General features: G+C 36.8%; 1 protein-coding gene across 11 annotated transcripts in view; it reads right to left on the minus strand.

Annotated features, from left to right (window-relative positions):
* The window catches only part of Nav3 (neuron navigator 3), a 774,463-nt gene that overhangs the window by 34,337 nt on the left and 724,555 nt on the right, over window positions 1-15,571 (minus strand). For 9 of the 11 annotated variants that reach the window (NM_001081035.2, XM_017313946.2, XM_006513680.3 and 6 more), the window contains 5 exons: window positions 12,235-12,346; window positions 4,361-4,482; window positions 3,470-3,490; window positions 2,598-2,770; window positions 924-1,077 (listed from right to left, as the gene is read on the minus strand). In NM_001081035.2, coding sequence (NP_001074504.1) covers window positions 924-1,077; window positions 2,598-2,770; window positions 3,470-3,490; window positions 4,361-4,482; window positions 12,235-12,346 — 582 coding nt within the window. The remainder of the gene's footprint in view (window positions 1-923; window positions 1,078-2,597; window positions 2,771-3,469; window positions 3,491-4,360; window positions 4,483-12,234; window positions 12,347-15,571) is intronic. The other 2 variants (NM_001368815.1, XM_017313945.2) reach the window with 1 other exon arrangement.

Here is a 15,571-nt window from a genome sequence, read left to right on the forward strand (position 1 = left end):
ACCTTAATGGGAAGCTACTCATCAGCCCTAATACCTCTCCTTTGGAGCGATGGCGAGATGAATAGGATTGAAGTAAAATTCATAAAGAATAAAATGGTTTATTTAATGAAAAAAATCATATTAAACTTTCCCAGGAAAATTATACCAGTTATACTTCTATGAATGCATACAAAGTAGACAAAACACGCAAAGCAAAATTAATGATAAGGTGATTTAAATTACCTAAGCATTCTAGCTAACCAAGGGGGAAATTTATGTTTTGCAGAGCAGGGTACTACACTCAGAAAAACCACAGAAACCTTTCTGTTAGCCTCTACAGCAGTAGGGAAACCTGCTTAACATTTGCTTTGCGTCTTTCCGGAGTCTGGGGAACCACTGTTGCTTTACAGTAATAAAGTGGAAAGGGTCAGAGCACAGACCCTTTCTGAACTTAAGACCAGAGATGCTGCTGAAGGGCGGGGGCTTTGGTGTAACAGCATTTGGGGTAACGTCTGCTTCCATATCTCAAAGCTTCTGATGGGTGGCTCAAGTTGTCGTTGTTATTAATTTTAGCTTTTTGATAGAAAATGTGTAAAAGTCAGATTTTAAAAGGACATCTTTTAAGAACTAACACAAAGGTAGCTGGTAAGAAAGGAACAAAGCAAAAAATCATAGTAGCTTCTTAAACCTTAACTCCCTGCCTGAATCCTTTCACTTGCCTGGGTATCTTGAATAGTCCTTGAGTACAAGGCTGCCTGTTTGCCCTCCTACTGACAACCTAGATTTGAGCAAATCCCCCATTTTGGTATTAACAGCTGAGTTGCAAAGACTGCCAAAATAAAATTTAAAAAGACTGTGTTTTTTGTTATCTAATGACTAAGAGAAGAGAAAGGGCTGGCTTTTGATCTCTCCGTTTTGTCCCTTGAAAGAGCTCCTGGACTGACCTGCATCCGGTTCATGGCTTCCCGGATCTGATCGAGATGGTGAGCAGAGCTGAGGGCCTCCAGCCTTATATCTGTTAATTTTAATTCCTTCTCTCTGAGCTCGCTCTTCAGCTGCAGAATGATCTCGGCCTCAGCCTCAGTGCACTCGCAGATCCTAAGGGAAAAACCAAACACAAAATAAGTGGCTACAGGAGAGAGAGAGGAGAGAGAGAGAGAGAGAGAGAGAGAGAGAGAGAGAGAGAGAGAGAGAGAGAGAGAGTAAGTTTTGCCAGCATTTATTCATAGGTTCAGAACTGAAAGCAGCTATTTTTCTTTTCACCTTTTTTGTCTTGTTTTCTGAAGTTTAAAAAACAGTCTAGTAGTTTGGGATGGAAAAGTGATCTTTAGACATCCCTGGTGGCTGATACGGCTAGAAGTCCAATCATTGTGTATTGGTCAAGGGGCTTAACCCTCCATTTGCAACATGAAATTCTCCCTTCTAAAAGCCAAATCATTATACTCTCAGAATGTTGATTTCTTCTTTTATAAAACTGTGCAAACAATAACCTTATTTGCTGCTATGCTGTCATCCGGTTTCTGTGAAAATCCAATATAAATATTGTAGAAAATAAATTACAGAGATTAGCTTTGGACATTTAAATAATGGATGGGTATTACATAAACTTCCCATTGGACTCTGCAGACTTAGGCGAGCAGAGCTAATAGAGTCAAGCCACCGATTTCAACCCATACTGGCAATGGAGCCGCAAGCAGTCTCAAGGTCATATGCACTATTTGTCCTTATTGGTTTGCTTGGGTTTCATGGATAGTTGCATTAGAGAAAAATCTGTCAAGAGATTTCTTTATATTAACTAATGACTTTTCGTTTTACAACCTGAAGACTTAGGTACTTGATCACAAAATGACAAGATTCGTATTTCCTTATATAAGTGATGAAATCACCTGGACAAAGGACAGTGATACTGCTTTCTATGTCACTGTACATACAAGATAATTCACATTCAATAGTTGTTTATACAACCTACAGGATTATTTCATCAATTATTTTTTACATGCGGTGGTTTACTATCAAAATTTGGGTACTATTGGAATGCCACCTTATCGAATACAATCAAAGATACTTGGGTTTTAGGTTGGGTTTGAAAAAAGTAATGTTTAGTTGAAAAACAAGGAACTACTCTAGGCTGTAACACATGCAAATGATTTTAGAAAAGGCAAAAAACCAAAAACAAAACAACCACCACCACAACAAAACCATGGCTAGGTTAGAGCCCGTGTCTTTACAGTTTCATGCAACACACCATTTTTTTTTTTTACCGAGATCTATGTTTGTAGATCACGGGGCCATTTTTTCGTTTCTTGGGTGGCCAGACAAGGGGTGACCTGCACATATGCACAGTTAGACAGACACATGGATAAATGCAAGTAAAAAAAAAAAGGAGAGAGAGAATGATTTAGAAGAGTGTAGAACAAGATTGAAAAACACCAGATGCTAACAGAAAGTATAAGAGAAACAAATATTGTCCACCATTCATAGCAAGAACAGAAATGATGGGTGGAGATGGCTGCTGTGTTTGTGAGAGTGAACCTGACTGCATTTAGGATGGAGCTGTGGACCTGGGCTGAAGTCAGTTTTCAACAGTAGGTCAAAATTCTCCAAAGGGAAGAGCTTACGCTGAGGCTGACTGCGAGGGCTTCATGGATGAAGAGCCACTCTCGCCAGCATTGTGGGGTAGCTTGGGGGAGGCTGGCAGGGATGAGTCTGTCAGCTCTTCAATGTCCGAATGCGAGGAAGGCGGCTTGGTGGACTTTTTCTTGCCAAAGGCTTGCTTGAAAGAACTTCTCAGCTGCAAGAAGGACAGACAGTTATGCTTCTTGTCATCTGAACTTTGTTGGGGGGAATCGGCTTTGGGGCGTTAGTTTGCAGGTGCCACCCTAGCCACTGCCTGGGGTCAGTATATAAAAGCAAGAGTTTTAACAATGGCAGCACAGTATCCCTAGAACATTAAATACTGTGTTCTGTGTTTCCCTTTTGTTCTTGGATTAATCCAGCGCAGCGCAAACATGGAGGGCTTTTAAATAGTGCAAGGTCAAGGGCATTGCCATCAGAGCACTCATTTAAAACTAAGTACCTTGAAGGGATCTCTGTTCCCAAGGCTTCTCTCTTCAAGGCAATTTGTTTTAAATGGCCACTTTAGCGGTACAATCAAGTTATATCCTGCTGACAGTACAAACTTAAAAAGCAAAATGAAACCAAATTCACCCAAGACTTCATTAATTGTGATTTTTTTCTCTCTATTCAAATTTCCAATTCCAAGACTATTCAGAAACAGAATTGGTACCCCTACAGCTCTATTCAGAAAGTGTTTTTTACTTCTCTTTAACATTTGAGATTAAAATGAAAAGGCACAAAGGAAAGACATACAAGGTATTCTGACTTCTGAAAGGTATAAAAGCCTGCTGCCAAAATGAATAGCATTCATGCCAAGGTAGGGTGTTTTGTATAGACGCATGCCAAATGTCCACCGTTTATAGTTTATATTCACCTCACTTCCTCTAGAGTTCACCTTGCAGAAACATGAAAGAGTGTGGAATTACAAATCAGGGCAAGGAAGGCTGATCAGTATTTTAAAATATTACCTGCATAAACATTGTTTTAAAACAAAAAGATATTTGTTTGCATTATTTACAGAGAGCACCAGTAAAAGTCTTCGCTAGCTTTGGGTTTCATCCAAGGTTATAGAAGGTTGTATCTATGTGAACGCTGACTTTTGTCTCAGGCAACTGATAGAAATTCTGTTCCTTACTGTCCCATGGTTTTTGCTTTTTAGTGGCTGATTAATATCATCATAAATTATTCAAAAACAACTCCAGTAAATTTAAGAAATGGTTCTTTTCAAGTTCTACTAGGCTCTGTTGGGTATGGATCCATATACCCATATATGGATATATACCAACATTATTTCTCTCTCTATACACACATATATAGTATATATTATATATGTTACACATAATATATAATCATTAGAAACTAATATAGTTGATTTCTTATGGGCTGGTGATTTATTCACTCTATACTCTGTAGAATCTAGGGGTTGGGAGGGCTGAGGTTCCAAGATTTCTTCCTTTTTCTTTACCATCTCCAATCTGCCTTTCCTTCTCCTATCATTATTTTTAACCTCCTCATCCTAATTAACACCTTCCTTCTCCTCTTCTCCATCATGATAATACCATCCTACTACCAGCTCTAGTTCCAGCATACGAGGTCTTCACCACCTTCTGTCCCTAATCTTAGGAGAAGTAAAGGGGTTGAGATGCTGGTCCCTGAAGGGGCCCTGCCAACAGCCACAGATTTCTAAAGCCCCATTCCCCAAGAAAGAAAGCTAAGTCCCTGACCCTTCACAGGTTCTGAATGCGATGAGAAAAAGATGCCTTACCCAGTTTTTCTTCTTCTTTTTCTTGGAGTCAGCATCATTACCACTGCCAATGCTGGAATGGCTCGTTGCGCTGTTGATACTAGAAACACTTTCAGAGGAGTGCTGTCTTCTGATGCGGAGATCTAGAAACAGACGGAGGGTATCAAGTTCACTCAAGGTCAGTCTGGAGACACAGCGTGTGTGGCTTTCACGTTCCGCAAGGCTTTCTACAGCTATCACTCCACTGTAGTTTGTTCTGATGTATTTAATAGAGTATGACCATATTGGTTTTAATTAGCAGAGTTGTATACATGAACAGTCAAGTGATACTCTCAAATGGGCCCATGGCACCAGTGGTTTGAAGAGTTCTGAGTTTAGTCCAAAATGACTTTAGTTTAGAGTAATGAGTTTAGTCTCTACTCATGACTTTTACAGATACCTACATCAGACAGCATTTCCAAAATGGCTTGTTTCTAAATGATTAGTTCCAATGAGCAAATGGAAACTTACAAGATGCCAAGAATGAGTTCTGTCCTCTTAATATTTGTGCTATAAATACATGTACCAAAGCCAATTCATTAACTTTCCATTTCATGGAATCAAACCAGGTTAGTGCCAACATAATCCTTGTAAACCATGCAAGCACATCATCTCACAGGTGAGGTGCTGGGTGAGGAACAAGCACGTCAAAGATGCTTTATAATTTTACCAAGGTTAAATAAGGTGAGAGGAAAAACCTCCAACAGATTCCTAACTAAATAAAACTGTCTCCGGTGTGTGTGCCGGTGTGTGTGTGTGTGTGTGTGTATGTGTGTGTGTGTGTGTGTGTATGTGTGTGTGTGTGTGTGTGTGTGCTTAACTTCTGTGTAAGCAAGAACCAAAGTAGGTTATTTGAAAATCAGATGAGTTTAATATAGTACAAGTCTTACAAACACAACCCTGCTCCCTGTCTTGACACGAAATAGTAATACTCAAAGCAATACTTAGCATGCTCCTGATATAATTTTATTGTCAAAGCAACAAGGTAGGTTTAACTACTAAATATTACTTCATTTTGTTAGACAAATGAAAAACAGTGGTGTGACCCTTGGTGCTGCATTAGTTCTGATATTTATTACATGTCTGTGTTATAGTTCTAGAATGTAGGTATTTCATCTTAGAGTGCGAAATTTCAAAGAGAACATTTGGTACTGAATATTTTATTTAGGAATCTACCCATTCCAAAAAATTAGCTTATAGACATTAGATCTATTAGAATTAAAAGTTAAATTGAAATTTTATCTATTTGTAGCAAACCGGTATGGTCAGTGGAACACTAAGAAAATTTATAAAGTAAAATTTGCTTTTAGGACACTAGTAGAAATATATTTAATTTGCCATGAATGTAGATTAGCCTAACAAATAAACAGTCCAGTGGAATTTGTAAAATGCCAAAAATTGCAATATAGCATTTTAAAAGTTTCCAAAAAATAACAGCATGAAATAACTCTTGATCCATTTATTAATTTAATAAGGAATAAGAACAGCAGATGGTAGTGACCTGCAAATGATTGCTTTGTGAGCACAGCACAAAGAAGTGCATGTGTGGAGAGGATGATAACTAAAACCATATCTTCATAAATTTCATGGTCATATACACAAATACCAGTATCTTATTAGTATTTCCTGCCAGGTAATCACATTGGAAAATCTTATAGAAGAATGCACTAAAATTTTTTTTAAATCTTTGGAGTTTGATTTCTTATAATAATTTTTATCAGTAACAATAAAAATAATGATTGCTTCTAAATAAATAGAATATTACCAATCTGAAACCTAGATCAGTAAATTCACAATGCTTTCTTTGGACATCTTTTAATGTGTGGTACAGTATAACATTCACATTCCCCTTCCTGCTGCTGGTGACCATGGGCTTAGGTACACAAGGCAGAGCTTTTGCTCCATTTCTCCTAGTAGCGCTCACAAATAGATCAGGTCAGCGCTAAAGGGTTCTAGAGGCTTTATCCTATTCAGAATTAATAAGCCATGTTCCAATTCTTTTATAAGGACACTATTTATCAAGGCATACATTTCCCCTCATTTATTTCCCATTGCTCATCCTCTGCACCAGCCATGCCCAGCTGAAGAGAGCAATACCACTTACCCGCTCTACTCATAGAACATCTATCAAGTTACTTATTTTAAAACAAGACTATAAATGGGAGTTAGAAATCTCTTTTTAGAAGAAAAAAAATCACCCCTTGATACCTTCCTCTAAACCTCTCAGTAGATTCTAATTTTAACGAGAACATAAAAGACTCTGGCTCCCCAACAGCACTCTCTATCCATATCCCTTAGGCATCTGGTGAGTACTTACACCGCCAGCAAAGTTCTACGCCTTTAATCTTGTCTCCTTATTTTCCTTGCATGAGAGTCGTAAAGTCACCCATCTCCTTAGTTTTACTCCAAGGTCTCTTGAGAATGTTTTCTTTACATGACTTTAGATTTATTTTTCGAATCTTCTCTTGAATGCTGATGTAATGAAAGTCCTTTTCCTGCCTACACAATCTGTAGTAAGCTTCCTGGTAGACTCTCAGTTTTTCATACTAATGATAATCATAGACCTATTCGGAGATGCATATTTGACTACATGAATGACTACATACAATCATTTTTATCTGGTCTTTACAGGATAGAATTCTCAAAGGAGGAAACTATATTTATTGTTTCTTTATTATTCTGTTACTGTCTGTATCCTGCACCTTGTATAGAGCACAGTATATTGGAGATAATAAATACAGGGGGCCAGGTGGATTCATTCTAATTGTTCATTTAACATAACCATATTCTTCCACTACTGGTCCTGTGAAGGTTCTATGCCCCAGTATAGGGGAATGCCAGGGCCAGGAAGTGAGATTGGGTGTGTTGGTGAACAGGAGGGAGGGGGAGGATATAGGGAGTTTTCAGAGGGGAAACCAGGAAAGGAGATAATATTTGAAATGTAAATAAAGGAAATATCTAATAAAAAATAAAACATTACTGTTAGCCATGATTTTATATTACACACACACACACACACACACATATATATATACTTGAATTAGAGTTCATGGCTAAGGGAAAACACCTATAGACTGATATATTTGAGTAAAGAAAAATTTCCATGCTTCTAATTTTCAGGCTTCTAATATTTTTTATAGTTTTAATGCATTTATGAATAGTTGTATACACAATATGCATATATTTTTATTCCTTTAATTTGAACACATTGTAAACTACTTGATCAGTTGCTTACTCTTTAATATTTACTTTCTCTTTTTTATTTTTAAGAAACAATAGAATACCAAGTGCAATAATTTAAATATTTTTATAAGTAAAGACATATCTTTTGAGGTAGGCTCATTTATCAGGCTGGTCATAAACGTAGCATACTAATTTAGAGAAGAGTGAAAGCACATTATCAGTTAGGATATGCCAGTTTGGCTTGCTTAATTTCTCTTAGGACCAGATGTAGAGAAAATTGTAGTTAAAGAGTTTCAGGGAGAGTATGTCCTTCTTATCACTTGAAGAACCAGGGAGACGTTGCACGGTTTGCACAACTGACTACTTTACCAAGCAACCTCAGCTGTCAATAAAAGACAAACGACATACTTGTATTCACAGAATGGAATGTTGTTTCAATATTTTAGAAATATAAATCCATTTTTTTACAGTTTTAAAGGTGTAACATTTTAATATTTTTTAATACTTCTGGATGAATTCAGACATAACTTATTACCCACCCCACGCTCCCAAGCAAAGAAATCCCTCGATTTGAATTCCAGCAGATACATTAAGCTACCTGTTGCCCAAGATAAAAGGAGTCCTTCCAGAAAGTTTCACTTCAGTGACTGACTTGTGCTGTATTAAGGAAAGGATTAAGCCTTTCTAAATCCCTTCTGGACCTATTTACGACATGAAGATTTAGAACATAAGCTGCTTTATTATAGCTCTGAGATAAGCCTTAAATATGCAGCAATTTTCCATGCAGCATATAAATCAACTCCGTGACACGAAAAGTTGCTGAATCCTTAACAGAAGTAGCACAAGAAAAAGAGTCTGCCTTTCAGAATAACTATACCCCCTTATGTACTTTTTGTAAACTTAAATTCAACTATATAATATACGATTTTGTTATTATTTTCTGTAAACTTCGAAAAAGCCTCCCGTACCTGTAGGATATCACCTAAGTCAAAATAAAGAGCAAAAGACTTTCTACAATAATTCAAGAAAAAAAGATTCATACTGTCTAAGAGATGAACATAAATATGAATACTATCTTCAGAACATTTTCCAGCTTAGGGGACTAGGAGGCTGGCTTTGGCTAAATCCTGCAGTTTTCCAAAGCGTTTTAAATTTTTAACAAATAGGTGAGAATATCAGAAGTAATCAGGCTGCAATAAGAAATTCAAGATAGGGAAATTTTAATATGGAAAGCACAAGTCAACACAAAACCAACAGAAAAAGCCAACAACAACAACAACAACAACAAAATAGGTCTGGAAATTAATAATCACTGAGTATTTGGTATCTGTTGAGTGAGTTTAGCTGGTAAAAAAGAGATTGTGTCACATTCAATAGTGTGTATTTCTCTCAGTAGACAATGGGACCCTGGTTAGTAAATGTTTTTACACGACGTCTCTGACTTTGATTTATTTAACTGTATTTTTATATCTATTGGTGTGGGTATCAGATCCCCTGGAACTGGAGTTAGAGACAGTTGTGAGCTGCCATGTGGGTGCTAGGAAATGAACCTGGGTCCTCTGGTTGAGCAGCCAGGGCTTTTAACACATTGAGCCATTTCTTTAGCCCATCTCTGGCATTGATTTAAAAAAGAAGAAAAAATTATGGTGTAGAGGACTGGTCCTCCACCTGTGGGTCATGACCCTCAAAGACCATCAATGGGAAAAAAAAAAACATGTTTTACATTCCAACTCACTAAAGTTATGAAGAAACAAAGAAAATAATTTTATGGATGGGTCTCCACAACGTGAGGAACTGTATTAAAGGACACAGCATCAGAAAGATTGAGGATTTTGGGCTTGTTTTTTTTTTTTTTTTAATGTGGCATTAGGATTAGAATTAGAGCCCTGTGCATGTTAGATGGGCACTCTGTGACCGGTCTATATCCCTAGTCCAAAATGTAGGGAGAAATGTAAAACTGGCTTAAGTGTCTGCAGTAGCTGTTCAGGGGACTGATGGGCGATGATGGTGGGTCAGAGAAAATGCTGAAGACCTACTGAAGGCATGTAGCCAATAAAACCTGGAGATGTATCCAGTCAGAAGAGCGGTCTCATGATTGACATGTCTGGGTGTAACAAGAAGGTGGGGATACTATTTCAGAGACAAAGGATGCTCAGATGGAGGAAATGTGAGTGGAAACATGGCAAGTTGAACTTTAGGGGCCAAAGAGAAACTCAAAGATATCTTAATGGACTGCTCCTTCAGCATCAAGAGGTGAGCTTGATGTCAAGGAATATTAGACAGTTTCTAGTAAAAGCAGTAATTGTAGCTGGAACAGTACCTAAGTTCATATAAAACCATAATGTTCAGAATCACAATGGAGGAGAATTTAGGATACTAATGATTAAAAATGGATACAGAAGAATGAATGGACATTTAACAACAGTAACAATAGATGTTAAATAGAATTTAGAAGGATTAGAAATATCAGAATAACTCAGGAAATGATCCAAAATAACTCAGTTGTCATATGGGACTGCATGCTATTTCCCAGCTTCTACACAACAAAGGAAGCAATCAGGCAAAGTAAAGACTTAGCTTATAGAATGGGAGGACATCTATTCCAACTATACATCTAACAGGAAACAAACATGGAGAATGTACACAGGACTTCAAAAACTAAATGCCAGGTGTGAGAGATGACTGGGTTGTTAAGACCACTGACTGCTCTTTCAGAGGACCACAGCGTTGATATCCAGACCCCACATGACAGCTAGCTACCCTTTGAACTCCCGTCCTATGAAATCCAATGTCCTCCACATGCATCCAGGCAAAACACTCATATAAGTAAAGAACAATATGGAAATTTAAAATATAAAATACCAAAATAGGAGTCACCCAATCAATAAGCAGACTAATCAACTGGACAGTTTTTTTTTTTAAGAAAAAATAATAAAGCAAAAATAGTCAATACAGCCGGGCGGTGGTGGCACACGCCTTTAATCCCAGCACTCAGGAGGCAGAGGCAGGCGGATTTCTGAGTTCAAGGCCAGACTGGTCTACAGAGTGAGTTCCAGGACAGCCAGGGCTATACAGAGAAACCCTGTGAGATTCCACATGACTCTAGTTGAAAAATATCATGATCATCATCAACAAATGCTGACCAGGGTAAGGGTAAGATATAATTAGTCCATAGCAACTACTATAGTTACCATGGAAATGAGCATGGAAGCTTCTTACAGAAACTAGTAGAACTATAATGTAACTCAGCTACACCACACCTAGGTAGATATTTGAATGATTCTAAGTCATTATACCATAGATACATTTGCACAGCCATGTTTAGGTGGCACTATCCTGATAGCCAACCTAGACTAGATGTTCACCAACAAGACATCTAGACATTCTAGAACAGAGTTTTATTTAGTTGTAAAGAAAACCAAAATCGTTGCATGTGTAGAAAAATGAATGGAACTGGAGACCATTGTGCCAAGAGAAATGACCCAAGCTCAAAAGACAAATACCATGTGTTCTTTCATGCAAAATGTCGATTTAAGTTTATCTGTGTATGTAGGACGTGAAAGCAGAAAGTGATTGTGAGACGACATAACAGGGCTAGTATGAAGTTGTGAGGAGAAGAAAAGAGAGTGACTGAACATATGGCTCATGAAAGCAGAAGATGGAACAATTTCCAGGAATATAGGGGACCAGAAAGAAGAGAGGAAGAGGAGCAGAAGTGAACAGCATGTGAGAGAATAAGAATGAAATATAATATCATGTCGTGATGATTAGAAATATGGTCCCTAAGCACGAATGCATGACAGCATGAATATCAGCAAAAATTAACATTTCAAGTGTGAGGGTTTGGACATCAATAGTAGAATCTTGTCAATACAAGAACTTAAATAGTTTATGAATTGAGTATCATATAAGTCATTATTGGTTTTAGATAGACTAATTTTGATATAAAGGTGGGGATGGGGTTTCATTCAGTGGGTTGAAAGGTGATTCGTAACTGAAGAGGCTGAAAGAGTGCACAAGAGTGCTCTGGAAATGAGAAGACATCCAGGAGAGGGCAGGATTTTACACTGAAGGAAGAACATATGTACTTCCTTCTGATACCTGCTGATAAGTCAGGACATATATAAATGTAGAACACTTGTAAAGCAAACAGGACTTAAAAACAATAAACTCTTCTTCTATACTATACCAGAACATGGGGATTGGAGCAAAGAATCAAAGAGACATGATAATGATAACCTTTCATCTGACTCCTGGTTACTTTAAAACTTCTGGCTAGCTTTTCACTGACCCTGAGGAGAAGACCTTGCTCCCACTGTATGCCACATCTTGATTAGCAGATTCCTTGTTAGGCTTGATTTGCTCAAAGTCAGCTATGCACATATTTACCAATTCTCTCCACCTACTAGATTCAACCTACTAGGTCAAGTAGAAAACAATTTGTATGACTGGATACAAGTTCATAATTTAAAAATCAGTTGCTAATAAAAGCTAATGGTCACAAAGGTTGCCATCCTGAAAAAAAAAATTAACTCTACATACTATAAAAGGCAGTTCTGCTGAGCATGTGAAACTTTACTGTAACTAGTGCATAAATTCAATATTTAGTATATGGGATGCAATGCTTATTAAATGGGATAATAATGCTTATTATATGGGATATGGCACAATACCTTTGGGAGGGTGGTCTGGGCCATTCAGTGCTCCCTGAATGGCTGCTTGGGCAGCAGAGTTCTGGGCCTTCAACATTTCAATGGTTTCCCGCAGTTCGATAAGCTCAGATTCCTGTGGAATGAGCAGAATTTGGAAGTTGAATGTCTAGAATGAACAAAATGCCTTTGCTTATAGTTTTTTGTTAAATGCATTTGATATCGTGTAGCCCTAAACTCCTGAAGGAGTTGTACACTTGGTTGATTTTGTCAAATTGTATCTAAGTTTTTGTTAGCTTAAGAAGAAATTTTAAGAATCCTATCCTATAAAAGTAATTTCAATAGTCCATAATCCTTAAAAAGCGAAAGCACAAAGCTGATCCCTTCAAAGCAATGTAAGATGAATTATCACTTATTTTTGCATTAGCAATGCTAATGTTGGATATTTAACATCATCAGTATTTCAACATTGTACGTTTTTTTATATTTCACTGTCTAGATACTCCAATTTTAGATTTTGTTTGAAATGCCTTGTACCCTGAAAAATTGATTATCTGTATTGAATCATAAATTGTTGCTCTTGTTCTAAACTCGGTTCTTTGAACCTCCACCTTGATATGTTTATATGGCATACTAATTCACCTTAGCATTCTGATATTTTTTTCATGCATCAGTGAACAGAAACATATGTAATGAAAAGCCCTTAGATGTCACAAAATAAAGAATGTTGGTGTACTTTCTCAGTGTCTCTAAGAATAAAGAGGGAAAGCTAAGTAATTTCACTGCATAAAATTTCATGGCTTTACATACTGGAATGTCTGGTAATCCTTAACTTAGGTAGATACTGCAATATCTGGAAATGACAGAGGAAGTTAGAATAAATACATTCTTGGTGCTTCATGTTTGTTTATCCTCTCTTTTTCTGAGAAAGAGTTTCTCTTGTTGCTTAGGCAACAATACAACAGCCCAGCCTCCCCAGTGCTGAAATTATAGTCATGAACATTATGCTCTATTTTATATGTATATTTTCTTGACCATCTCATATATTCCTGATAGATACTGGTTAGATTTAAAGAGAAACTCTTGAGTACTTTAATAGTTAATAAATAAACACTGCATAACGAAAATTAGAAGGAAATTATTAAATTTATACATGGATTTCAAATAATTCACTGTAAGCATTCACTTCTCATAAAGGAAACATCATATTGTAGACAATTTGTAACCTGGTTCATTGTAATTACTTAGTCTCCCCAACTTCTGTATCATGTCCCTTGTCCAATTAACACAGGCAATTTTACTAAAACTTAATGTTTCCACTTGAAACCCCAGAGAGATAAAGTATTTACTTGAAATGGATTCACATAATTTAAAAATTAATTTTATAACCAGTGCTTAGGTGAGTGTTAAATTTTAATTAAAGTCAGACTTTCATCCTTGGGCTTGGAATCAATGATGCTTATACCGCAGATTTTTAAAATCTGCTAAAATATTTGGCTCTGGCTTTACACGAAGAAATGGAAATAAGTTCGTATGCAAATATCTAATAATTGAACTTAATTTTGAGCTGGCTGAGTTATTTAAGTGTCAAAGCTTTAATCTCTTCTAGAGAAGTACTTCTACAAACTTTTTTCTTTTCTTCCTGTTTTTTTTTTTTCTTTTTTTTTTTGACAAAATTTCTCTATCAAACCCTAACTGTCCTGGAACTATCACTATAGATCAGGCTAGCCTTGAACTCAAAGAGATCCCTCTGCCTCTGCCTCCAAAATGCCAGGATTAAAGATGTGCACCACCATGTCCCTTTTTTTGCTATAAATTTATACAGGTGATTAAGAGCAGGATTTTTGCTGGGTGTGGTGGCATAAGCCTTTAATCCCAGCACTCAGGAGGCAGAGGCAGGCAGATTTCTGAGTTTGAGGCCAGCCTGGTCTACAAAGTGAGTTCCAGGACAGCCAGGGCTATACAGAGAAACCCTCTCTCGAAAAAAAAAAAAGAGCAGGATATTCATAGAGTGTTGGATTTTATAACATTGCATTATGGCCAAATTCTACGTGGATTGACACAATCATTCAAATCTATACTCACTATTCATTACATCTGCAAAATGTTATAAATGAAATCCTTAGTTTGTCATTCATGCTACATCCATGACCTTCCTGAGAAGTTTATAGGACATTTACTTTTTGCCAAATATTATTTCCCTTACAAGCCAAGGTGAAATATTCCTATGTTTGTGAACCTTTTCCCTATCAGAAAAAAAAATTAAAAGAGGTCCCTTATATACCATTTAATATAATATCTTATGTAGTTGTTAGGGGATCATTCTTTTCAATTGATTTATGATTCATTAAATACTCCAGTGATTGTATGAAAAGTTTTGGTCTATACTCAATAGGAGTATTTCTTCTTTGAAGAACAAAACTTCAACTTTAGTATTCATGCCTTTGGTTGTATAATAGGCTGGTTTTTTTGTTTTTTGTTTTGTTTTTTTGTTGTTGTTGTTGTTCAACTAGGGAGCAAGAGTTCTATATAAAAACATCAAAACCTCCAAAGCCTATTATAAATAGAAAGTCTCAGCGTGGCTAAGTAAATAGAAATATTTTCATTGGGTATCAAGGAAGCCAAGGTTCCCTTTCTTTCTTCCTCAGTAATAGAACAGAAATGAACATAAAACATTTTAAGTATTTGACTAAGATATAGAAATTTCCCAATATTATTCTAGTCTTTATTGTTTTGTTTCATTGGAGTTGGCTATCAAACATATTGTCAAGCTATGTTTTATATCTGTAATGCATTGAAATTGCAATGTTGCTTTCAAAGATATATATCCTCTTTTATCTGTCTGTCTAATATATCCATCCATCCATCCATCCATCCATCCATCCATCCATCCATCCATCCACTCATCCATTCATCCACTCATCCATTCATCCATCCACCCACCCACTCACATACCTACCTACCTACCTACCTACCTACCTACCTACCTACCTACTTATCTACCTACCTGCTTGCCTACCTACCTACTTACCTACTACCTACCTACCTGCCTGTCTATTTATTTAGCTGCCTCATGGTGATAAGTTTGGGTAAGGACTATGGTCAATAATGAATTACAAAGATAGTTATCTATAAATCATAAAATAATGTGAAATAACTTCAGATAGTCTGTATTTTGTTGTGGTTAACAGAAGTACTTAAGTCTAGGAGGTCACTGTTAGGACTTCATGAAAATATTCTGAAAATGTTTACCACAGAGATAACTGTTCGGTTTGCCATGCAACATAGTCATTCAGACTTCCCTTTCTCTCTTCAGACATATAAGAGAATGCAGTTCTACCCAAGTGCACAAAGATTCTTA

The sequence above is a fragment of the Mus musculus genome, chromosome 10 (assembly GCF_000001635.26).
Source record: "Mus musculus strain C57BL/6J chromosome 10, GRCm38.p6 C57BL/6J".
In the NCBI taxonomy this organism is placed as follows: domain Eukaryota; kingdom Metazoa; phylum Chordata; class Mammalia; order Rodentia; family Muridae; genus Mus; species Mus musculus.